Source organism: Equus przewalskii, unplaced genomic scaffold, assembly GCF_037783145.1.
Source record: "Equus przewalskii isolate Varuska unplaced genomic scaffold, EquPr2 ChrUn-13, whole genome shotgun sequence".
In the NCBI taxonomy this organism is placed as follows: Eukaryota; Metazoa; Chordata; class Mammalia; order Perissodactyla; family Equidae; genus Equus; species Equus przewalskii.
The window spans coordinates 9,025,567-9,051,016 of record NW_027228750.1 but is presented as its reverse complement, the minus strand read 5'-3'; the positions used below and the strand labels follow the sequence as shown (position 1 = coordinate 9,051,016).

General features: G+C 54.1%; 1 protein-coding gene and 1 long non-coding RNA gene across 6 annotated transcripts in view; one reads left to right on the top strand and one right to left on the bottom strand.

Annotated features, from left to right (window-relative positions):
* Positions 1–25,450, top strand: part of UBL4B (ubiquitin like 4B) — a 63,271-nt gene that overhangs the window by 25,212 nt on the left and 12,609 nt on the right. For 4 of the 5 annotated variants that reach the window (XR_011536749.1, XR_011536748.1, XR_011536747.1 and 1 more), the window contains one exon: positions 13,065–13,184. Coding sequence is in view for 1 of the 5 variants with exons in the window: in XM_070607868.1 (XP_070463969.1) it covers positions 15,529–16,068 (540 nt within the window). In the remaining 4 variants the exon portion in view is untranslated. Of the gene's footprint in view, positions 1–13,064; positions 13,185–15,181; positions 16,445–25,450 lie in introns of those variants that run through there. The other variant, XM_070607868.1, reaches the window with a different exon arrangement.
* LOC139081609 (uncharacterized) lies at positions 1,776–15,343 on the bottom strand. Its single transcript, XR_011536751.1, has 6 exons — positions 15,234–15,343; positions 12,021–12,576; positions 10,577–10,786; positions 7,268–7,731; positions 3,903–4,156; positions 1,776–1,950 (listed from the first exon to the last, which is right to left on the bottom strand). It is a non-coding gene; the product is annotated as an uncharacterized lncRNA (long non-coding RNA).

Genomic DNA, 25,450 nt, shown 5'->3' with positions numbered 1-25,450 from the left:
TCCTTGTTTCCATCTGGATGCTGTTCCAGCCCTGGAGATTGGAGCACTGGCTGGATATCCTGAGCCTTAGGGAATTGTACCAGCTTTTCTCATTGGCTGTGTGACCTTGGGCCAGTCCCTGAACCTCTCCGGGCCCCTTCCCTTGGCTCCCAGGGCTAATGTGAATATAGCCATCACACAGCAAGTGTACAGTTATATGGCCACAGGGGCTTGTTTTTAAGAAGTTGCTAAATGTCCCAGGATCCCAGAGTAGGCAGGTTCCTGGCTTCCACTTCAGAGCCCTCCCTCCACACCCACAGCCCCCAGGTCTTCACTGAACCTGAGATCTGCCCAGGGATTTTCTCCCAGCCTCTTGCTCCATCAGGCCTTGGTTCCCTCGACCTGGCCCTGACACCTCCCTTTTTCCACTGGCTTCTGCATGTTTGACTTAATGTTAGCACCTATCCCCTCTAGTGCTGGCACGTCTGGGCACGTAGCTTGAGTCCAGATATCACTGCTCGGGCTCTGTGGCAGCCCCTGCCAGGGGCTCTTTCTGCGATTGGGTGGTAGAGACCCTTGTTGACCCTCCCTCACCTCTTTCCCATCATTCTTCATTCCAAAGGCCAGGAGGAAGCCCCTCCTCTGGAAGAAATTACTCCCTATTGGCTCTTCTAGGCTCCAGGAGGCTCCCTCAGCCTCCCGCCTCACTCCAGCATGGGGATTGTGGGCAGCCTGGCCCCTCTGCGCTGTCAGGGGAAACCTGTGTCTTTCCCTCCCTCCTTCCCATCCTTTTCATCGTCCCTCAGCCCCAGCCCTCGGCCCCCCATGTCCTCTGGCTCAGCCCTTATCTGCTGCAGGATCTGACCTGCCGATGCACTCGCTGCTCAGCATGCTCCTGACCCCTGGATGGCATCGCCGCCCAGCCTGGCTGCCCCGGGGCCAGCTCCGGCCTGCTCGCCTTCCCTTTAAAAGCCCCCATGTCTTGAAGCTGATTAAAACAAACACAGCTCATATTTTCGTTCTTAATCCAATTCTGCGCTGGGCTAGGATCGGGGAGGGAGGATAGGATGACAGAAGCACATTCCTCGATATACCGGGGGGAAAGCCAAACCAGGTACCCAAGAAGTCCCCCGTGGCTGGGGAGGCCATGGGTCCAAGTGGGGTTCAGCCGGACTGTAGTGGATGGGGCCCTCCTTGAGCAAGATTCAGCTGCCGCTCCCAGAGCGGGGTCAGGAGGAAGGGCACATTCTCCAGGGCCTTCCCAGAAGGGGACAAGGGGCCCTTCCGGGAGAAGCTGGCTGGGGGGTCAGAGGCTCCGAATAGAGGCCTTTATTGTCTCTAGTCTGGAAACAAGACAGGATCCTCTTGTCTCAGCCGACCCCTTCCTGTGACGTCCCTCCTCAGCACTGGCCTTGGAGTTTCTCAGGACACATGGACCCTGACACATGCTGTGGACACCTCCTCTCATGGGCAAGGCTCACAGGCCTCTGAGAACTCTGTTACTGTCTAAACCAGAGGCCGTGCCTCCACCACCCTGAATTTCCCGATAAAGGGACCACCTGCTGTAGAGTGGGGAGGGGCGGGATTGTCGAGTGATGGTGCTTGCGGAGTCTGGAGGCCAAGTGCCTGGCTTTGAATCTTGCTCTGCCACTTCCTAGGTGTATGACCGTGGACAAGTTATTGAATCTCTTTGCACCTCAGTTTCATCGTCTGTAAAATGGGGGTAGTAGGAGTACCTACCTCATAGGATTGTGATACAGATGTGTGTGCTTCGAACACAAACACTGTGGATGGTATCTGACGCTGTACTGTATATTGTCTATTTCGGCACTATACTATATGCTGCTACTATAGGAAGCTTGATTATTCTTGTTATTACAGGAGGCAGGTGGAGGTAATGCTAGATCTGTCATCTGATAGCTGTGCGGTTCTAAGATAATCATGTCTGTTCTCCAGGCCTCAGTTCTGCACCTGTAAAATGGGAGCAAACTCAACCTCAGAGAATGGTTGTGAGGTTTAACTATAATAATAAATGTGAAATTGCCTGATGCTGTGCATAGCATGTGTTTATTGAATCTTAAAATTGTGTGATTTCATTGGTAAATGAGACGTGAAGAGACAATCTGGTCCAAGAGAGAAAGGAAGAGTATGATTAGAGCAAATAAAAAGATGGGAAGAAAAGGGGGAGAAAGAAGCTATCAAAACAAAATGGAATGGTTTGGAGAATGAGAATAGGAATGAGACCAAAGACTATGAAAAGGGAAGAATGAGGAGGGAGAGGAAAAACTGCCAGAAAGAAAAAAATTAGCAAAGAAAGAGCTAGACAGAGAGAACAGAGTCAGGAAGGGAGGGGGCAGAGGGGAAGGACCGGCAGGGGCCCAGAGAGAGGCGACAGCTGCTAGACCCCAGTGAGGGCCTTGGTGTCTGCCTTGGGAGCCTGTAGGGCTAGGATTTCTCACTGGCTGAGGTCTCCAGGCAGGAGAAGGTGGGAGCAGGTGGAGGTCCTGGCCTCTTCCTCCTGGCCACCAGGCTTCTGTCAGCTCCCAGCCTGAGAAGCCACCCACCCCCACCCCCCACACACTTAGAGCCAGACAGATCTTTGCACCAGCTAGGATCGGAGGCCCAGGTGGGGAAAAACTCCCCCAGGCTCTTCCATGAGGCCTCTGGCCTGGGGAAGCCCAGCTCTGCATTGGAGAGATGCTTAATAATTCTTAATATATTCTTTCTTATATGTTCTTAATAATTCTTCCCCCCAAATCCTTAGAAGTCTATAGCTTCACAGTCTTTTAGGGCTAAACAAGATCTTAGAGATCCATTGTTTGAATCCTGGTCTGGACAGCTCGCTTGCCTGGCCACTTCCAGAATGGGCTGAATATCTCTTAGGACAGGGCCCTCACTGCCCATCAGAGGTGTTTGCTGGGTCCCTGCCAAGACTGATCTGCAGTTATTGTGGCTGCAAATCAGCCGATTGGTGAATAATTTTGTGAGTCCTGATTTTGTACTCTCTCAGGACAGAGAGGTGAATCAGAGGGGTTCTGAGCACACTACCAGGCCCATAGAGGGTGGGCAGGTGGGTGGCCAGCCTGGTCTTGCCCAGTCATCATTGCCTCCCAGGTTCAGGGGTCTCTCATCCTCCTTCCTGTCCTGTGGTCACTTGGCTTGGGCTGTGACAATTCCCACAACACAGTTAGAAACCAAGATGCAGCAGTAGGTTGGGGGAGGGGAATTGGAAATGGCCCGTAAAAGTCTTGGGCCCCCTGTAAACACAGTAAGGGCCTTTGAAAGCCCAAAGCACTTTTATGTGCTAGTTAAAGGGCCTTCCTGTTGTGTCGCCAGGGTTTACAGGGAGGTGGGTGGGAGAACAGAGTGAGGTGAGGCCAAGTGCAACCTCCACCTACTGACACTCCCCGGGCTTTTTGGGGCTTCCACCCTCTGGGTCCCAGAGGAGAAGAGAGGAAGGCTACGGCTTAGCAACGGTTAAGCTACGGTTTGGCTGTCAAGCTCCATTTACCAAGCAGGGACAATGAGGCTCCTCCTTGGTCTTGGAGATCCTGAACCAGCCCCCAGGGCCGTGGTGACCAAGGCAGTGACATATTGCAGGTAGGCGGTGTCTACAACTGGGGGAAGCAGGCCCTAGAGGCAGAGGCAGAGGCAGAGTCCAGGCTGCCTGTGTGGTTTCTAAGCATGTAGGACTAGGACAACCCCAATGGCTTTTTTAGGAGAGATTGTTCCACAGCGAGACCCGCCCATGTCCTGCATCTGATGCGAGCATCAAGGGGTCATGGGAGAGAGCAGGGCTCTGCCCACATCTCAACTCCATGAGTTAGAGATGCCCATCTATTAGCCTGCCTCCCTGGGGCACCCTGTAGGAATGCGATGCCTATGAATATAAGCTTCAAAAAAAAAAAGAGAGAGAAAAGCACCTCCAAATCAGTGTGTTATTCTGGCCCACTGTCCCTCTTGGAATGATGAGCTGCACGGGTTTACTTTTCTCTCTGGGAGAGCTGAGAAGGACTCCTCTGACTGTCTGCAGGGGGGAGGGGCCCCTGGGAAGGAGCCGCTCCCTCTTCTTCCGCACCATCCTACGAGCACACCCCTCCAGGGCCTGTCAGCATCATTTGAAGACCTGATGGGATCGCTCTCTCTGGACTCTGAGCTCGGTACCTGTTGAACGGAACTGAAGGAAAGAACCAAGTTCACTGGCCACCCCGGAGCCAGGTGTTATGCCAGGTGGTTCACACACATCTTCCCATTTCATCCTCCCTGCACAAGACATACCAGTATCCTCCCCATTTTATGATTCAGGAGAGAGAGAGAACCAGCATTTTCCCAGCCCTTCTCCTTTATCAGACCCTTTGGAGAAACAGTACATGCATTCTCTCCTTGAATCCTCCAGGTCTCCTAGCTGGGTAATATCAACTGCAATTTCTATATGAGGCAATTGAGGTCCATGCAAGTTCAGTGACTTGGGGAAGGGCCAGCTGGGTAGTGCCCAGCCCAGAGCCTTTGTTTCATTTGAGCTGTAGGTCTCCTCATCTCCTCGTGCCAGGATGCCAGGATGCTGGGATGTCGGGGAAAGCCCTGCTCCTTTGCTGAGATACCTTGCTGATGTCCGAGGTATCTTTGCCTTTGCGTCTCAGACCCGACTTGTCTTTGTTCTTCAAACAGCCACATGCCCTGGACTGTTCTCTCTGGTTACTCTCTCCTGGACCGCTTCATCCTCAGCGCATCCCTCCTGGGGAGCAGCAGCCAGAGCACACTCAGCCTCCTAGGCGTTGGGCCCTGGGACTCCGTACCCAGGCAGGGGGATTTCTGCATTGACCTCGCCGTGACCCCTGTCCCCAGCCTGCCTGCCCCAGGTGCCCATCTCGGCCTCAGGCCTCTGGCATTCTTCTCTGACGCTGCAACTCCCCTCTGTTCCTCTGTGACCCTATTGAGTTTCCCCAGGTCTGGCCAACCAAACACTGCCATATGGGGGAAAGTTACATTTCCTGTATATGTGTCAAAATATCTGAGCGGATGTGAAATAGATCAGACATGTATAAAAATAAACTTTTACGAGGTGACTGACTATTCTCCTCCAGGGTGAACCAGTGATTCACTCTTCATCTGGGGCCCAGAAACTTGGCTGGGGCCTTGGGGACCACTCTGCACACCCAGCTCCCCATGGTTGTCCTGCCCCACTTACTTGGGCTTGGTGCCAGCTGCTCTCCTGGAAGGCATTCTCCTCAAGCTCCAGGGGCATGGAAACCCCTCGGAAATAGGGCTGAAATTAGCAAATTACCTCTCTGAACTCCAGTCTTTTGATGGGGATGGCAGAGCCTGCTCTTTCAGCTCCCTTTCCCTCTGGCAACTATGATTCTACAACCCAGGGGTCCTTGGGCTCGGCTGCAGCAGGAGCACCTGATCAACTCTTCTGTTGGTTAGAACATGAGGTTTACATCTCAGTTGGCCTTTTCTCGTTGCGTTAGCATGAGGCCTGGTGGACAAGAGGGCAGGGGTCTTTCTGTCCAGGCACCTCTGCCTGAGGTCACCATGAAGGCTTGTCAAGGTCATCTGCTTGTGAAGGTCATCTTGCCCAACTCCCTGCTTCTAGCTAACCTTGCGTCTGATTTGATTCAAGTAAACAGGGGTTGTAGTTTTTATAGCTAAAAGTTTTCAGGAAGCAGCATCCCAGGCTCATATCAGCAATTTCTCCCTAAATGTTATCCTAAATCCTTCTGCACCAAGATCCCCTTTCACCCTTCTCCCCAGCCATGTCCTTACAAGGAGGTGGGCGGGGGTCAGGTATAAGTGGGAGCTTGAGAGGATGCACTGTGATTTTGGACAGCTCAGGAGATTCCTGCACCAACCACTTTGTGACCCTGAAGCAGCCTGGAGAGAAGAGCCTATTCATCAACTCACGGATTCCCACCAGGCCCTATTCTTAGGTCATTGGTTCCTGTCTGGCAGAGAACCCAGCCTGGTCAGGACTTCTGCCTTTGCCCAGCTGAGAGGCCAGAGGGTCACAGGGCTGAAGACCCAATAGCCAGCACACACACTTAATCAGAACCCATAGGCAAGGGCCTCTATTGCATTTCCCCACAGCTGTCCAGGCTGGAGGCTTCCTCTTGCCATCTGGGCTCTGAGCTGGCAAGGAGCCCAGCATCGCCTCACATGCCTCCCACACCCTGCTTCCTGGCCCTAGGGCTGTCACTGCAGATGCTCCACTCCCGACAGACACTGGCATCTGATGGGTAGCTGCCATCCTGCCAGGAAGCTGGTGTGTAGAGCTAGGGCAGCTCTCAGCCTCCATTCAATCCGGCCCTCCCATGACCTGGCCACCTACCCACTGCCTCCCAGGCCTCTTTTGAGGACCTTGCGCCCAGGCCAATTACAAATGCCAGAGATGGCCGCAAGCCAGTGGTTGCTGAATCTGAGATGCAGGGCTCTGCTGGGTGTTAAGTTGTCAATGGGGCCAGTATTCTGGAGAGGCCAAGGGAAGGGCAGGCTGACAGCTGGCTCATGACTGCCTGGACATTCTTGAGTCCTCTATAGGGCAAAGAGCCCACATACTGCCCTCGCCAGCCATGCCACCCTCCATCTGGTCCCATTGCTCTGCACTCCCTGCCTGACCATAAGCCCTGCCCCTTTCCAGACTCTTAACTCTTAATCAGATCCCTGTGAGTGAGAGTAAGGGCTGACTCGTCTAGGAGGCCCAGGAACATTTGTTAGGGGACGGACTTAATGGACAAAGTGTAGTCAGTCCAGTGTGATATTCTTATAGCTGAGGAGGCAACACACGGCAGAAGTTCCTGAACCCATGTTGGTGACCCTGGGAGGGCCATCAGCGGGGATTTCAGGCTGCTGGTCCAGCGCTCATTGCTTGGGTTTCAATACCAGGAATGGCTCAGTTGAAGGAGTTCTGACAACCTCCTAGGGAGGCTGAGGCAGCCCCTGATGGGGCTTGGGTTTTTCCATTGGTCGATGCAGCCCATGCTGCTCCCAGGGACATGCGATCAGTTGTTGATTGGATTAGCCTTTTCTCCTTCTTGCTTTTGGCTCCAGCCTTTTCTAATGACTGGCTGCTTGTGGTTAGTGCTCCCCTCTGGAAGAGCAAGAATCAACTACTACAATAACCAGCAATCTGTCTAGCCCAGCACCCCACCTGGCTGTTAGGCCTCCTTGGGGTTAAGCAAGCCCAGATCAAATCCAAGTTCACTAGCTGCCTTCTTCAGCTGTAATTCACTCCCTCTTCTAACAGAAGCCCGTGTCCGAGGTAGCTCGGTCTCACCTGGTCTCTTCCTACCTTTCTTCCCTCTTTTCCCTCTGTACCTCCATTTTGGTCCAAGCATCCTTTGGGGCAAAGGTCATGCAGCTGGTTACATGCCACTTTCCCTGGCAGGAGCCTGCCTTTAGCTCAACTGAGAGAAGGGGGCAGATGGGCAAGAATCTGATCCAAGGACAGTCAGGCTGAAAGGATGGCACAAGCTGCCTTGTTGAAGGATCAGCCTTGGCATCTCTCCAGGAGAAACAAGGGGCCTCTTTGGACCTGTGGGATCAGTGTGGCTGCATCTTTAGAGTGGCCAGAGGCTTCTCCATCCAGACTCGGCTGTGGACTTGCAAGACCAAGAGCAGGAGGTGTTCGGGGCAGAGCTCGGCGGGCACCTCCTCTGTCCTCACTTTTAACGCATCATGTTTGATCTTTGCTGCATGGTGGAGGGTTCTTGCCACTCTGATTGATGACACAGATCTTCAAAGGAGCAGTCATCCCTGGAGGGAGGGAGCATTCATCAAAGCTGTTCCTGGGGAGGTGCCCACCCCAGCCCATTCTCTGTAGCTGCCACCGTTTAGCCTGACCCAGGAGCCCCTTCCTTCTCCATTGAATCTGGCTTAGATGTGAATAAGTCTTTTTTTCTTATTGTTGCAACTAAGACAAGATTACAGATTTCTCAGGAAGTACTTTATAAGGAAACCAAGAGGGAAATAGCACTCAAGAGCTGGAGGACACCTCATGAGTTACAGAGTACCAGTCCTAATGAACCAGAATATTCCTCGTAACACTCTGCCTGCCTGGCATGTCAGCCTCGGCCTCAGCCACCAGGGCCCTGCAGCTCTCCCCACTGCCTGGCCCCAAGTGAGGAAGGCAGTTTCCTATTTGGCCCCACAGATCCCTCCCTGGGCCTCTGACACTATCTGAGCGAGTGTCACCCGCAGCCCCCTGAGGACTTCCTTAAGCTGGCCTGGAAGAAGGCCTTTCCTAGTTAGGCCCTCTGTCCTGCCCTGAAGGGCAGTGAGGAGCTGGCAAAGGCTGGCGCTGCCTAAGTTTTCTTTTTTTTTTTTCTCCCCAAATCCCCCCAGTACATAGTTGTATATTTTAGTTGTGGGTCCTTCTCGTTGTGGCACGTAGGACGCCGCCTCAACATGGCCTAGTGAGCGGTGCCATGTCCGCGCCCAGGATCCAAACCCTGGGCTGCCGAAGCAGAGTGCATGAACTTAACCACTCGGCCACAGGGCCGGCCCCAAAGTTTTCTTCCCTGAGCTGCTCTCACCTGTCCCTTTTTCTAGGACTGAAGAAAACTGCTTCCGCCCTCTCACCTGCCAAGTCCGAGTCCAGCCTGAGTATGACCTCTTGATCCTGGTAAATCTGCAGAGCAGATTACTCCCCACAGTCTGCTGCAAACGCCTGGCACGTGTTCAGTGTGTAAGGAATGCTTGTGGGATGCAAGCATGGACGCATGCGTGCGTAACCAACCCAGGGTCCTGTGGATCTGAGCCTTCTCCTGATTCCCAGGGCTCGCCAACGGCCCCTTGTCTGAGTCGTCATCTCGCTGACTCCCATTCCCTGAGCATTTATAATACCACTACGCTAAAGTTCAGAGCACATTTAGTATGTTTAAATGAACGTTACAGTAACACAGCTATGGGCTGAAGCAGACTATTTTTTTATCAGCTGCAACTGCACAGCCCAGGGTGCAGGCGGCCGAGGGGACGCCCCGTGTGGATCTCGGTTGGAGTACCCCTAACTGAGATGAGGCCTCCAGCCACACCATGGGGAGTGTCCCCTCCAGGGCTCCCCAGAGAAGGCGCTGAGGGAGCAGAGAACTCATTCTGGTCAGTGTAGTGCTGGCGGGGTTGAGGGAGGGGCTCCTGTTGTCTCTCAGCCCTGGTAGAGCTCAGAGACAGTGTAGTAAAGAAGCCCCTTCATTGATTCGGCTTAGGGTGGCAGAGTGTGTGTGTGTTTGTGCATACGCATATAAGAGAGAGTGAGCAGTAGCTGTGGGCTGCTCCTTCTGGACTCCTGTGTGCACTTCAGGCATTTAGGTTGTGACGTATTTAACTCAGAGAAGTTGGGGCCCAGCGGAAAGCCCTTCCGTGAAGGTGGCTGGCCCCTCTCTGTCTTCTCTTGCCCTGTCTCTCCCCCTCTGCCTGCCCTGTCTCTGCCTGCCATCCTCAGTACTCCAGCCGCACCGAGCCCCACACTCTCCACAGGGGCTTGCGCATGCTGGGCCCCCAGCCAGGACGCCCCTCCTGCCTTGTTCAGTGGGGCAGCTCCTCCTCCTCCTTCAGACCCACCCAGGGGCCCTCCCTGGGGAAGCGCCTCTGACCTGCCCCACCTCCTGATGTAGTCAGGAGTTCCTTTCCCTCCTCCGTAAGGTTTACAAATAATGCCAAAATGATGGGTTTATGTGTGTGTGTCCCCCCACACAGGGACTCGTCTTACTATCCTCTCTTCCTGCCTCAGCGCCTGGCACAGCACCCAGCTCAGGGTGGGGTGGGGGTGACTGGCAGTCTGCGGGAGAAGGGGGCTGGTCTCCGGATGAGGCTCTGGACCCTGTTCCATTCCTGTGTGCTTAGGCCCCAAGAGGGAGGAGGCCGCAGGCCCGCTTGGCTGGCATTGGTCGCTGAAGCCAGCCTGGGAGGTCACCAGTGACATCTAGTGGTCACAGCAGGCTGCAGCCCCACAAGGTTTTCCAGAAGGTGTGTCTGAGTCCCGTGTGGGCTCTGGGCTGGGCTTCTGAGCTGCCCCCAACCCGTGTTTGACTTCTCCAGGACAGCAGGGCAGGGCCTAGGTTGTCTGGTGTGAGGACCGAGGCCTGGAGAGAGGCTGGCCCACCCACAGTCAGCGAGGGCAGGACTGGGATGGCTCCTGTGACCCCATGCCATCTGATGCCCTCCTTCTGCTCCAGCTCCCCTGGGGTCTGCCCGTCCAGGCTTGGGCCTGTCTACCTCAGCCTCAGTTCCCTAAGATCTGGTGGGAAGGGGCTTTGGGGTTCCAACTGGAGCAGCGCTGGACCCACTTTAGTGCAGCTGCTAGACAGCTAGTGCCAGCCAGTGGATGAGGGCGGGCAGTGGGCCTCATTTACCTACCGAGCACCTACTGTGTGCCAGGCACTGTGGAGGGCAGCCTGGGGTAGGGGCCGTCTAAAGAGCTATCTGTCCTGTCCTGGGCTGGGCCTGACTGGGCACAGAGCAGCCCCAAGAGACCCCTGGGCAGGGGTCCCTGGTGACAGCTACAGGAGGCAGCACAGGCTGAGTGGGTCTCACAGCACCGTAGTGGCTTGAGGACAGACCTTGCCCCCGGCCTGTATCCGGGGACTTGCCAGCATCCACCTGCCTGTTCAGCAGTTCTCTTCCCCCGAGGGTCTTGCAGGGCGCATGCACCCCGTGGGTGCTCAGGAAATGCTGTTGGATGATGGGGCTGGCGTGGGGAGGAGGAGGCAGGGGCTGCTGGAACCACGACTTCAGGCTCTCAATCCCGCTGTGGATGAACAGCTGCCTGGACTCCACTTCCTCTGCCAAAGTTTTCCCGGGAACCATTTCCGGCCTGTAAGGAGAGGGGAAGAGGGGCACTGTTCTGGGCAGGGAGCCGGCGGAGGTATTTATTGTTCTTTTTTGCATTAACAATTCCTTCCTGCTCCTTATTCTCTTTCCTGGCCCCAGTGTCCTTTCATCCCCTCCTCCCTCTGCACTGTGGGCTGCTCCTCTGTCCTGCCCCTTCTCTCTCACCCCATTCCCTTCCGCCCTCTGTGCATCTTCCCTTTCTGAGCATCTCCTGCGCTCAGCCTTCTTGTTCTCCAGGGCCCTCCCCCCTTGCTGTTTCTGTCACTCTGTCTTTCTTCCTCTCACATTGCCCCCAGTGTTGTTTCTGTTTTCTTGACTCTCAATTTCTCCCCCAGCCACCCTGGAAGGCCAGCCTGACGTTAGTAAAGTGCAATAACTCGATAACTTGCCCAGGGAGTGAGGTGGGCAGAGGTCATGCCGTATCTTTTTGATGAACCATGCAGCCCCAGGGCGTGGTTGTAGACCCCCTGCAGGCCGAGCCCCCTGGCTGTCAGCAGGCATCCTGGGCGGCTTCTTCTCCATCACTGGCTAAGTTGGCTGAAGCCCTTGGGCTGGCTACCCGTGCAACCAGGGTGTGCTCACCCCGCCTGTGGAGAGTCTCGCTTTGGGCACGTTCCTAGGTGCAATGGGGTCTCCCCTGACAGTTGAGGGTGACAGAGCTCACACTTACATTTGTAAGTTTATATAAATATACACTGAATGTCTTTCTGGGTCAGGCACTGTGCTAGGTCCTCGGGGCATGACCTGCCCCTTTCGGCCTTCACAGTGACCCTGCGAGGGAGACGGGCTCTGAGAGGAGGCAGATGGGACTCACGAGCCCGCTTGCTCAAGGCAGGCCCGAGGCTGCAGCTGGACACATGGCTTTTATCCTGTGGCATTCATGCCCTCGGCATACCAGTGTCCAGTCAGCCCATTCAGGAGTACTGCCAAGGGCTCCGGGCACCTGGTGTTCACTCACCTGTCCCCCCGACTCCACCTCCTGCAGACACTGTGCTTGTCTCCCAAGGACACAGTTACATTTGCTGTTGTTTGCAAGAGGGGTGCAAGCTGCCACTCTCCAATGTTCTCTCTGCACACATTCGTTCCTTTCCCTCGAGTCACAAAACCCGCTCGTTCCCGCTCATCTCCCCACTTATGGCAGTCATTGTCTGATTGCATGCTCTGATTATACAACTACATTTTCTCAAGCTAATTGCATAATTAAGGCAAGCAATTACCTGGGAAAAATTATGAAATTTCCCGGCTCCAAATAGGATTTGAGGGCCCAGCAAGGTGCCCCCACTGTCCCTGTTGGGGAAGGCAACAGGAGCTCCCAGCACAGAGGCCAGGTCGACGGCTGACCATCTCTCTCAGCTTCCCGGGACGCCCCTAATTCCGAAGCTTCTGTCCTCATCGCCCATTGGGATGCTGGGGCTCTCTAGACCAGGGAGCCTGATTTGGAAAGCGTGACTCAGCAGCTGTGGCCCTGAAAATCCCTGTCACAGGGGCACTTGCCTGCAAGTGACCACTGGCCTTGGAGGGGCGGAGCCCGAGCTATGGCTCTCGTGTGCTTCTAGAAGTCCAGGCCCACTGTGTCTTCCCCGGCAGCTGCCAGCGTCCTGGGCAGCGCCCAGCTGGGTGGGAGGGTCTCAGGAGGAGAGGCTGGAGGCATCGGCTTGTTCTCATCTTCCTCCAGCTCAGAACTCTGGCTCCTGCCCTTTTCCTCAGAAATTCCTTAGCCCGGAAAAGAGGTTACTGGCCACTTTCTTCCCCATTTCCCCTTCCTTTTGTTTCCTGCAGAAGATGACTCAAACCTCAGTCCCCTCCAGGAAGCCACCTTGGATTAGCTCTGCTCTGGGCATCTCCCACAGTATGCCCCCAATCTTGTCCATCCCACAGCTTGTCCACCACAGGATCCTCCCCTCCAAAGCTTCCAGATGGCCTGACAGAAACCTCATCCACCCCCTGGCTCTCTCTGCCCTGCCATCACGGAGTCCACAGGCCCCCACATACTGTATGCACTTTTGCAAATTCTATCTTATTTCAAATGCACCAAGGGAGCTGGCTATTTAAAGAATACTATAGAAGATCCTTTGGTAAAGATTGGAATCACTTTCTGATTTTTTTTTTAATGTAATTTTGGATTTTCGTCTCTCTAGGGGAGGAGGTGGGGGTGAGAGAGGCTACGGGCGGTTTTATATCTTTCCACAGCCTGCCATTCTGGACCCTGCATCCTCCTGCGTGGCTCAGCCTGTCTAAATTTTATCTTCTTCATTCAACAGATGTGTATTTGAGGCCTTCTGTGTGCTAGAGCTGGGGAATACAAGGATGGATAAGACCCCTTCCCTGCCTCCGAGAGTCAGTGAGGGAGACACAGACAAGTGCTGGGTGCTTCCACACAGGTATGTCCCAGGGGAGTAATGATTGCACAGATGGAGGTGGGATTACCTGCACCCAGGACTGGGGAAAGCAGGGAAGTCTTCATGGAGGAGGTGGTTTTCTTTTTAAAAGATTGGCACCTGAGCTAACAATTGTTGCCGATCTTTTTTTTTTCTTTCTGCTTTTTCTCCCCAAACTCCTCCAATACATAGTTGTATATTTTAGTTGTGGGTTCTTCTACTTGTGGCATGTGGGACACTGCCTCAACGTGGCCTGATGAGCGATGCCATGTCCGCACCCAGTATCCGAACCACCGAAACCCTGGGCCGCTGAAGCGGAGCGCACAAACTTCAACACTCGGCCATGGGGCCGGCCCCAGGAGGTGGTTTTTAACCAGTGTTTTGAAGGATGAGTTGAAGGGTGGTAGGTAGTGTGGCTAGAGTGGAGGACGCAAGGTGGGGAAGGCTAGGGCGGAAGCAGGGTGAGAGTCTGAACTGTGCTGGGGTCAGTGGAGATGCAGAGGAGGGGTGGATTTTGGAGATGTTTCCAAGGAAGAATGGAAATAAAAGAGGGCTCATTTGGTAGGGGAGAGGAGGAGGAGCAGGAGCAGCTGGATTGGGGCAGCACACGGGTAGGTGGGGAAATGGGCAAGATGTCAGGAAATTCCTTACTTGTGAGCTTAGTTTCTCTATGGACTAGAATTTGGGTCACCTCCGGAGAGTGAGAACCTGGGGGTAGGGGTGGAGGGAGGGCCAACTGAGTTTGTGGCATCCATGGGTGTTTCTTTCCGTTGCCCAAGGCTGGCAGTGCCAGAGGAAGAGGTAGAGGTTGCAACACCCCAGCGGGGGAGCAGGGCTGGGTGCCGTGGAAGGGCAAGGTCTGGAAAGTTCAAGGATGCTGGCAACGGTATCACTCAGTGTAGTCCAGGCTCGGGGAGAGGAAGGAAAAGCAGAGAGAGAGGAAGGAGGAGAGGAAGGCCCAGGTGCCTGCTGAGCACAGCAAGGGAGCACGGAGAGCTCAGGACAAAACCACCCCACCGGCTGTGGGACGCCAGCCAGGTCTTCTCTTTGCTCGCTTGTTTCTAGAATGAGATGGTGATACCCGCCTCAGAGGCTTAAATACACAGACCTACGAGGGCTTGATCCAGGAGACTTTCAACAAGTTGGACTGGAAACTGCTGAGGCAACGGAAGTTGCTGACACCAAAGTTGCTATTCCTTTCCTTATTCCCCTTGGAGCCCTGGTGTCGGCTTGGTGTCGGCTTGGTGCCTGGCACACAGAAGCACCGAGCAGATGTTTCAGACGCGCCTGCTAGCCACGGGATTACGCTGAGCTCCGTTGTCTCCTCTGGCAAGTGGAGAAGGCGGCGGTACCTTCCTCAGAGGTCGTGAGGGTTCCATATGGCAGTGCCCGTGATGCAGATGCTGTTGGTGGCCCAGGCCTATCCCCTAGTGCTCGCCTTCCTGGAGACCTGATGGCCTCTTGCTGCCAGCACCTGGGAAGCTCTGCCCAGGAGTTTGCTCTGGTCACAGGAGCACGCTCTGCATCTGTGCAGGCCACAGGAGCCAAGGAGTCAGCACGCCCACGAACCAAAGGCAGGAGTCAGAGCACACAGATCCAGCAGCTTTTTTGCCTCTCAGGGGTACAACTCAGGCATATTCTCGCAGCCTCCCAGGGAGCCCAGCAGGATCGAAGGCACCCAGTTGCCCACAAAAGCAACCTACTCATGAATGCAGTTTAGGCTTCTCTCCCTTCCCCGCTCTCTTCCTCACCCTGCTACTGGCACTTCCTGGCATCACCTTCCAACTAAACACGTGCACTCAATTCTGTGTCTCAGGGTCCAGTTCTGGGACACCCAATCCAAGAGAGCATGTAAAGAGCTTGACAGAAAGAAAACACTTGATCAGTGTAAGCCAACTCACTAGACTGAGGGCGTCACGAGGGCAGAGAGAACCCATTGTGAGACGACCTCTCCCCAGGGGAGGCACCCAATACACCCGTGTCGATGAATCAACATGGACATGCTGCCTTCTGCCACCCCATCCTTTTGGCTCCTCCCTTTCCCTATCTCACTTTGCTTTCTCCAGGTCCTGTGTTTTCTTTCCTGGCCTTCCTTTTCTCTTCTTCTCCCCTCCTTCCTCCTCTCATGGAAAAAGGATGCTCTGTGACCAAAATGCCCCTCTAACTCTCCTAAAGTCCCACTCTGGAAGTGAGCCCTCCTGCAGCATTGTGACATCACTGTGCGTCAGCCAATGGCTGCCCACCTTGGCTGGGCCCTGGCCTCCTGGGACCACCGCCCTGCATTGACAGGGAGCAGCCATCTTCTCTTGGAGGGCCCCTTAACCCTCGGGCAGCTGCCAGAGCATGGATGCCTCCTGATTCCACTCTCAACCCGATGTTCCTCACGGTCAAGCTGCTGCTGGGCCGGAGATGCAGCTTGAAGGTGTCGGGGCAAGAGAGCGTGGCCATGCTGAAGAAGCTGGTGTCGAAGCAGCTGCAGGTGCCCGAGGAGCAGCAGCACCTGCTCTTCCGTGGCCAGCTTCTGGCTGATGACAAGCATCTCTCTGACTACTGCATCGGGCCCAATGCCTCCATCAATGTCATCATGCGGCCCTTGGAGAAGTCAGTGCCGGAGGAGGCCCACCAGTCCCATCCCCTGTGGCACCATCTACGCCGGGTCCTAGCCAAACACTTTGGGCCCCAGGACACCAAGGCAGTGCTGCAGGTGCTGAGGCAGGAGCATGAAGAACGCCTGCAGAGGATAAGCCTGGGGGACCTGGAGCAGCTGGCACGGTACCTCCTGACTGAGGAGCCCCTAGTGGAGCCTGCAGCGGAGAGGGAGCCTGAGGCCACGACCTCGGAGCCCCCAGACCAGGAGGCAGAGGAGAAGGGGAAGGCTGATCAGTAAACTGCCCGTCCTACTTGTTTGCATGCTCAGATTCACCCCGCCTCACCCTCATGTGCTCCCTGGCGAGTCCCCACGAGTTCCTGTGATGTAGATACATCCTCACCCTTTTGTGAAACTTCAGAGCAGCTGGAGAGATTTTGGAGCCCTCTGTCCCCTCCTGGGCCTGTGGTTCCCCGTCTAAAACATGGAATGATTCCACCTCCATCCCCATCCCCTGGAAGGGGTTCTGACTTCCCCATGGGCACCCCTCCTGGGCTGAGCAGCTTTGCCCGAGCATGCCCAGCAACCCCCCAGGCTATCAGCAAACAACCTGGCTCAGAGTCTCCATAGCTCTAAACAGACCCTCCTTCTCCTTTGGGACAGACAGACAGATAATGTGAGTTCATTTTCCTCCATCCTTGGGCCATGGAGCCTACCCCCAAGACCTCCGACAGTCAAGAGATGAGGAGGGTCAGGTAGCTGCCTCTTGCCCTCTGGGTGAGGCTGTCCATGCTTTCTGCCTGCTGTGCTTCCACACCCAAAAGGGACAGAGATGACAGAGGTGGGAGTGGGAGGAGAGCACCTCCTGTGTGCCAGGCCTGGAGCTCTCAGGGAGACACACAGAGATCAGGAGTAGCAGGAAACTGAGGCTTAGGCAGAAAAGGCTGTTTACACAGTCACACACATGGACAGAGCCACCCCACCCCTGCCCCAAGTCTCATCAATCAAGCCATGTCACTGAGCCCCCATTTCCAGCCCAGCACTTCCCTGGCTTCCCGGGAGCAAAACTGGTACCAGTCGGGGTCCTTGCTCTCACAGAGCATGCAGCCCAGATGAAGAAACAGGGCGTAAATGAGGCTCATACAGCAGCCACATAAAGCTAGAGCCCACCTGTGAGACTAAATGCCCAGGCACCAGCGACACCCACAGGGCCTGGGCTCAGCCTGAAGTACCAGTCCCCACAGATGACAAGAGAGCCAGGCCCTTTATTCTTGGTGAGAGAGAGTGGCCCTTGCCAAGGGCTGAGGAACCCCCACACACTCTGTATGAGGGGGCAGGGAGCTCACTGAGAGCCTGCCCCCAACCCAATCTCTGAAGTGCTGTTCTTGTGGTCATGTCAGTCCTAGGTGATGGAGACAGAGGAAAGGGGGTGATGGGCAGTGTCTTGACCAAGCAGAGCCCACTTCTCTGGGAGGCATTCTGTCCTCGGCTTACGGCCTCCGTCCATTCCAGTCCTAGCTCCGCTGTTGCCTTGCTGTGTGACCTTGGTTAACATCCATCACCTCTCTGATGCTCAGGGTTTTCCCCTGTTAATGGGGATTGTTATAATAGTATCTACTTAGCCCATTTGTGTCTGTGAGGGTTGGATATGAAGACGGTACAACTGAGAGTGATGGCTCCTGGGGGTGGGGTCAGCAGCAATGGCAGGGAGAGACCCCAGAAACCTTGTCTCTGGCTCTGTAAGCTGGCTTAGTAGTAGTTGTCCCCCCCACCCCAGAGTGAAGGACACCCTCATTCAGCTAACGACCGTCTCCTTCACCAATGCCCCAGCCCCGTCCCCTCTGCCAAGAGGAGAGGGAAGTCAGGGCGTCTGAGGATGTGGGCTATGTGAGGTATGGCCTCTCCCTGGGGCAACAAGGACTTGGCCGGGGTGTCTGCAGCCAGCATCCACAGATTGGGGGTCGGGGAGCCCCGGCCTTCTCCTTGGTTCCTGTCCAGGTCCTGATCCTGCTCCCAGGCCCTCCTTCCTCTCCAGGAGAGGCTCCCAATGGTTCTGTGAGTGCTTTGTGCTGGAGCTGTGCCATTTGTCAAGGGGGACGAGCACCTATTATCTTTACATTAGGGGAACTAATAGCCCATTTCCCGGGAAATCTGTAAGCGATAAAAGTAAGTGAGCCATTTTATTCCTCTTGCTGAGAAGCTGGCACAAAGGACCAGGAAACCTTGTTTTCTGTCTAGTTAGTGGGAGTGTCAGGGCTGGCTGAGAGCGGTCACCCCCACTGCTTCTGTCCCCAGTGCTGCACGGGAGGATGACTCCAGCCCCAGAATGGGAGGCAGGAAACTTGTTCTGCCCTTCTGTGCCCCGGTTGCCTCCCACTGCTGACTCCCCCTCCCCACAAGAACAGAGCACAGGAGAGGACACACCGGCATTGGGACTTCCCGAGAACTTGCTTCTGTTTGTTACCTCTCCCAGGGAGGTTTTACTCAAAACTATGTTCTCAGTGTGGGGTGACAGGCTTTGTCCCCTAGTGGATGAACTTACAGGTATCAGGACAGTAGGTGGGGGTGTGTTGGGAAGCTGGGGGCAGAGGGCCCTTCCCTCTCCAGCGATGGGTTGGAGCCCTCTTCTGTCAGAGACCCCTAGCTCTTGAGCTGCCTGCCTGGAGATCCTTCCCTGTGCCCCATTTCACCTTATTTCAGATTTAAACCTGTGCCAAAAAACCAGCTGGAAGCTCCCTGTTCCCTTCTCTGCTGTCACCGCTTGAGGGACGATGGGAATGAGGAGGGCGCTCCTTCTAAACTGCAGCCTTGGGCATGTGGCTCTGCCGCCTAATTCTCCGTGGCTGCTCTCTCCCACCGTGAAAGGTTACACAGGTCCCTACAGGTAACAACTTCGCTCGAATAGGGGGCATCCCAGAACAGCCACCGCATCCAGGTTTCCAGCTTTGTGTTCCTGTCCACAGAGAAACCTGGCTTCTCCCAGCTCCTTACTGCACCACCTGCAGGACAACACCTTCAGTACTCTGGTCCCTGGCAAAGTAGCCTTTCTGTTGGAAACAGCATCCTGTTCATGTACTATTTCATCAATCCTTTATTCTTCCATCAGTAAACGTTGATGGTGGTCCTGCTGTGTGTCAGGCTTTGTGCTAGGATTTAGGTTGGTAGCTGAGGAGCCCTGTCTCCCTGAGAAGGTGTTTAGGGAGGAGCCCGCCCCCTGCCGTCCCTTGCTGCATGGTCAGCGGAGGGGCTCAGGGAAGCCCCTAACTTCCTGCCACAGCACAGGCACGAGACGTGGTGATATGTTGGTAGCTGGGGACATTGCTTTGGCACATAGTTTTGAATGATGGGGCAGGGAATGGTCTCTGAGGATGAAAGTTCTTGCAGATGTTGGAGAAGTGGGGGAACTTACAGTGTTCTAGGGACTCCAGGGACCCTGGATGCCTGACTTAATAGTTAGAAGCAAGTCACAGGTCCCGCCTACATTCAGAGGGGATCTCACAAAGGCCCGGACACCAGGGGATGGAGGTCATGGGGCCCACCACATGGTGGCCTTGCAGCCTGTCCACACAGCAGGTGTTGGTTTTGTCGTTATATATTTTTGTATGTATGAAATCATTGGTAATAAACCAAGTAAAGTGTCACGTTCAGCCGAGAAGCCATGGGGGCATAGGCGAGTGGTGGCTCTAGCTGAGTCTCTGGGAGGCTTCAAGGGGGAGGTAGCATTTGAGCCAGTGAAGGATGGGAAAGGGGGGCAGTCAAAGGGCACCTGAAGGACTTTTCCCGACACCAGGGAGTCCGCATGTCACACCTGGAGGACTGTCACTTGGCTCAGCACACCCAGCATCTCTCCTTGCTGGCAGCCTCATGACACCCAGACATACACAGACATGCAGACACACCAAGGTGCACCCCCACAAACACGTAGACAACCCCCCAAAACCTCACACCTATGGGGCGATGTCGACAGTGGCAGAGCCAGGTTTGCAGAAGTGAGCTTCTGGCTCTGTGTGACTTGCAGTGTCCAGGTCCAGACCTTGCCTTTTGGACTTCAGGCGGCTGGAGTCCAGTTGACCTGGCCTGGCCTAGGAAGCCTGGCCAGAAGATCCCACACAGAAAATTCAAGGACAGAAAGGGACTTTGCAGGACCAAGCCCAGAAACTACTATGGCTGCAGGAAGGAGTGGCCTGGACCAGCTTTGCTATGTTCAAGTGATACTTCATATAGTCAGGACAGGGGTGTTCATAGGACACGCACATAGGGACATGGGAATGGACATGTGTGTGCGCACATTTGTGTATTTGGTGGCAGTTGGGCTTTGCAAGTGTGCCTGCATGTGCACATCAGCCCATGTATGTCTGAGGACAGAGAACCCCTTCTCTGCGTAAACTCTTCCAGGTGGCATGCTTGCCTTGCAGATCCCTGCCCTGGGCTGCGTCGCTGTCCCTGTGCTCTGACCTGGGCTTGAGTGGCTGCCAGCTTGTGGCAGAGGAGTGGCCAGAGGGCTGCCTGCCAGGGTTAGGGTCCTGCTGCCGAGCCGGCTGTTGCTCAAGTAGACGGCTGAGGCGAGAACAGCTGCCAAGCCCGGGTGCTGGGGTCCTTTGGAGCAGAAGGTGCTCCCGCTGGCTGCCTCACCCTGCTCCTCCCCTCTTGAGTCACCTTTCTCCTCTCCCTGTCCTGTCTGCGTTTGTTCCTGTCCCTCTTCTCTGCCCTTCCCCTCCTGTTTTCTTGGATCACATTTGGGGCCGAGTTGGCTGCATTGTGTGGACATGTGGGAGCTTCCTTTTAGCTCCCTCTGTCTTCCTTCTGTCTCTCTCCACCCACTCCCTGCCCACCTTCTCTTTCCTCCCATTCTTTCAGTCATCGGTAGTTGCCCTTCTGTTAAACACCACCAGCAGCTCTTCTCCTTGTCCTCCTCCTCTTGTGTTTACCCAGACTTACCCAGTGGACAGGTGCGGACAGGGACCCACTACCTTTGAATATGTCCTGACCTAGCCCCCACCTGCCCACAGGTGCAATACTAATTCATGGGCACATCAACCCAGCCTGGTGCTCGAGGACAGTGGGACATGGCCTCGTTGCACGTGTGCACCTGTTTGCTGGTATAGACCCCAAAACAGACACACACTCAGAGAAAGGGCACAGACATCTGCACACATGGGATCACCCCACCCAGACTTGCTCGCAGATGAATATGCTGCCAGCGTGGTGGGACTGCCCAGGTGGGCACACATGTAGTGTCAGCTGTGGCAGCAAGCTGCCCCTCACTGTCACAGCCACTCCCACTCACAGTGGCCAGCAGTCTGGGTGCTGGGTTCCTGCACATCCTCCAGTGGCTCTGCCTAGCCCTGCCCAGCTGGCACTGGGCACCCTCATTCCCTTGGCCCAGCTCCTGCAGTCCCTCCTGGCTTCTTCCCCGGGGGCTACTCAGCTGCGCTGGGCTCCAGGCTGTAAATTCCCCTCTGGAAGGGACTGTAACCCGAGGAGCCAGCAGGAAGCCCAAGGCCCCAGGATGGCTCCTGCCTACCTGCCCTCTGCTCCTCTGGCAGCGTTTCCCATCATGGTGATTGAAGGGCTCCAGGCAGCCTTCAGCAGCTCCCTCTGCCCTCGTAGAAGGGTGATAAATCTGAGGTGACTACTGTCGGCCGCTGGCCGTAAACCCGTCAGGACCCGCTGCAGTGGGGCCAGGTCTGCAGCCGAGTCGGCCCTGTCAGCCAGCCGCCCTTGGAGGAGTCCCAGGGCACCCATTATTTATGAGCCTCAGACCCCAGGATCAAAGCTGCTGTCCATCAGAGAGGCAGAGGAAAGGCCCTCGGAGCCCCCTGCTGGTCCCTCTTCTCATCCAGACAACCTCGGGCCACTGCTGCTGCTCGAACTGGAACGGCAATGCGCGTTGGAGAAAGCCTCAGTGCTCTCAGGTCGCCTGGGTCCCCTCCACTTTATTTCTCTGACCAACACCGAGCGTACCCCCTTCCACACACACACTAGAACAGGGACCCTGGAGGGGCTTTGGTGACAGAGTTGGGGTGACAGAGAGGGCTCTAGCCTGGAAGGTTGCCTTTCCTGACCCACTGTTCCTCCCTCCCTCCCTCCACCATAGCCTGGCAGAAAGGAGAGAAGCTTCGGGGTGCTCAGACCCCAAGACTTTGCCTAAGCAGCCCCGTGGCCGCCATCAGTGGGTAGAGATGTTTGAGGAAGATGCATATTCATCTTAAGCAAACTGAAGAGTCTTTCTCCAGACTCTGCATCTCTCTGTGCTGCCTCATTTTCTAGGGCCATCTTAGCCCCAGACCCTCCTTCATCTGTGCTGTAATATGGCAGCCCATTAGGAGAGGGAGGCAGGATGGGGAGAGAGAACAGTGCTGGACCTGGAATCTGAGGGCTTGGGGTTGAGTCTTGAGATGCTCCCTGACCGTGAGACTTTGAGTTGGTCTCTTGGCCTCTCCTCAGTAGGCCCATCTGTTCAGTGGGGACAAGAATGCTCTCCTTGTGGGGTAGTTAAGAGCACCCAATGACATGATGTATGTGAAAGAGTTTTGTGAACTCTAAAGTGCTGTGCAGAATTAATGCTTTTTCTGATCCCCTGCCCCTTCATCAATGTCTATTGGAGTCAACAGAATACGCTCTGCCCAGTTTACACCTAAAGGGATTTATTGCGTGGAGTGGGCTGGTTTACAGAATTCCTGGCAGGGCCAAAGGACCAGGCTTGGACACTAGTGCCGGGTACACTACAGCCAAGAGGAACACCCATGCTGCCACCCCACCTACTGCTTGGCTCCTGGGGTTCCCTGGCTGAGAGCCCAGAACCCCCACCATAGGCGCCCCAGGAGGCTCTGACGCCTCCAGCAGCACCCTGAAGAGCCGCCTCTCACCTGGCTCACTTCCACCTACGGGCGTACAGGTGGCTATGTCTGCTTGGGAGAAGCCAGGTTGTGATGAAACCTTAGCTGAAAAAGTCTTCAAAATGTAGATCTTAACTTTCCAACAAGCTAGAAGGCAGTTGGCCTGTGGGAAATTCTATGGAATAAATAGTGCAGTTTCTTCAACAGGAAGAAAAATGAGAGAAAGGGGGAGGGAAATCTATAGGTTAAAAGAAACTTAAGAGCTGTAAGAGCTAATTGAAATGTATGGAGTTGTTTGGATCCTGATGTGAACAAACTGTTAAAAAAAGAAAAAAGGCAAGACAATTGGGAAAATCTGAACATTGGGCGGGTATTTGACTGTGTTCAGGAATTAGTGTTAATTTTTACAATGTGAGAGAATAGTGTTTTGGTTAAGTTGTAAAAAGTTACCTTTTAGAGAAGCACACTGAAATACTTCTGGATGAAATGGTATATCAAATTTGCTTCAGAATAATCCAGTGAATTGGGACCAAGGAAGTTTCTATAGTAATAGAATGATGGTTGAATAACTGGAGAAACAGGGTGCATTTTTGTGTTTGTTTGAAATTTCTCATAATAAAGGTTTATTTAACAGGTTTCCTTCAGCGGCTGCCCAGTTGCTGAAGCCTTGCCTCCCACGGGCACCTTATTGTGGAGCCCTCAGGAGACAGCAGTAGCTGTTGCATCATGGTGGCCCGTCTACCACCAACATCCCGTCTACTGATGCTAACCAGCTCTCTGTGGCCTGGAAATGCAACTCATTCAGAAAACCAGTCCCAGATTCTCATTTCCTTGAGGGTTTCTTGCTTGGAATCTCTTCTGATACCAATCTGGAACAACAGATTCCACTCTGGCTGATGTAAGCAGAAAGGAATTTATTAGAGGATATTAGGTACTTTATAGAACCTTGGAGAGGACCAAGACGTTACAAAGCCAGGAGAAATACCTGAGCATCCCCCAGGACTGATCTGGTGGAAACCACTGTGCTGCTGCCCACTGCCCGGGGAGGAGGTTCTGGAAACCTCCCACAGCTGGCCCAGGAGATGGAGTCTCCCTTGGCCCAGCTGCTTCCTCACATTCCTTTCTACCTCCACATATCCCCTAGCCCTCCTCCTCCCAAGCTTCCTGAAAGAATTTTTTTGGTGGAACTCGGTCACATGTGGGCCCTAGCCGCAAAGGCGTCTGGGAAATGTAGTTGTGTGCTGTCCAGCCTCTTTAGCACAGGAAAGTGTCGACGCAAATAATCCATAACCAACCTATAAATCAAAATTGGGGTGAGTTTATTATGAGCCAGAGTGAGAATTATAACTCGGGAAGGCCTTAGAAGTTGTTCTGGAGGAGCGTGGGTTTTATATCTTTTTAGAACAAAGAACATACATTACACACACCCAGGATACATTTTCATCAGAATTTCAAAGAGGTGTTCAGTTGCAAATTAGCAGGTCAATAGAACCGTGATGTCAGGAAAGGGACTAATCCAAGTGTTACCAATAGGGTGTAGGAGGGGAAGTATGAATTCTTTTTTTTTTTTTTCCCTTAAGATTGGCACCTGAACTAACAACTGTTGCCAATCTTCTTTTTTTTCCTGCTTTTTCTCCCCAAATCCCCCCAGTACATAGTTGTATATTTTAGTTGTGGGTCCTGATAGTTGTGGCATGTGGGACGCCACCTCAGCATGGCCTGATGAGTGGTGCCATGTCCGTACCCAGGATCCGAACTGGCGAAACCCTGGGCCGCCGAAGTGGAGTGCAAGAACTTAACCACTCAGCCACGGGGCCGGGCCAAGGATGCATTCTTGAGAGAGTGTATTCTTTAATGGTTAAGCAGATGTACTGTGTATGTTTGATAGGCCATAAGGCAGGCTTTTTAGTTCAAGCCGAATAAGTTTTGAACCTGATAGTTACCCCATATACCTCAATATGTGAAAATCTCTTGTCAAACGCAAACTCTCTCTCTCACTTTCTGTCCTTATTTCTAAGAGAATTTCTTGCTTGGTCCCCTAGCTCCCAGCACAGTGACCTAACTTTGGCCTGGGCAGTCTTTTTTGTTACTTGCCAAGGCCAAGCTTGTCAAGCCCAGGCATTGGTGAGGCAGACGTTCTGCCCCAGCCCTTAACGTGAAAAGACTACAAAATTGAGAGTTTATGAAGAGCTCTCACGTACTTTTTCTCTCTTGGTCCTCTCAACAAGCTTGAAAGGATGAGATTACCAACCCTATTGTATGTTTGAGAAGATTGACACTCAAAGAAGGTAAGTGAGTTCCCAAAGTCCCAGAGCTGGTATATCGCAGACCCAGTATCTGAACCCTTTACTCCCCTTCTCTACTCCCACCCACTGGTGTGGGATAATTTATTGCAATTTTAGTTTGTGACTTGATTTTGCCTTACATCAGATTTTGGTGAGAGATGGCGCAGAGCAGTGGTTGGAGCATAGGCCCTGGAATCGGAATGCTGGGTGGGGCCAGCCCCGTGGCTGAGTGGTTAAGTTTGTGCACTCCACTTTGGCAGCCTGGGATTCACTGGTTCGGATCCTGGGCGCGGACATACACACCGCTCATCAAGTCGTGCTGTGGCGGCATCCCACATGGAAGAACTAGAATGACCTACAACTAGGATATACAACTATGTACTGGGGCTTTGGGGAGAAAAAAAAAAGAGGAAGATTGGCAACAGATGTGAGCTCAGGAGCAATCTTTCTGGCCAAAAAAGAAGCATAAAAAAAAAAGAATGCTGGGAGCCACTTGGGAGCTGGGTTGACCTTGGACGTGTCTTCTGTTTCCTCATATGTAAGAGTGGCTCATAATAA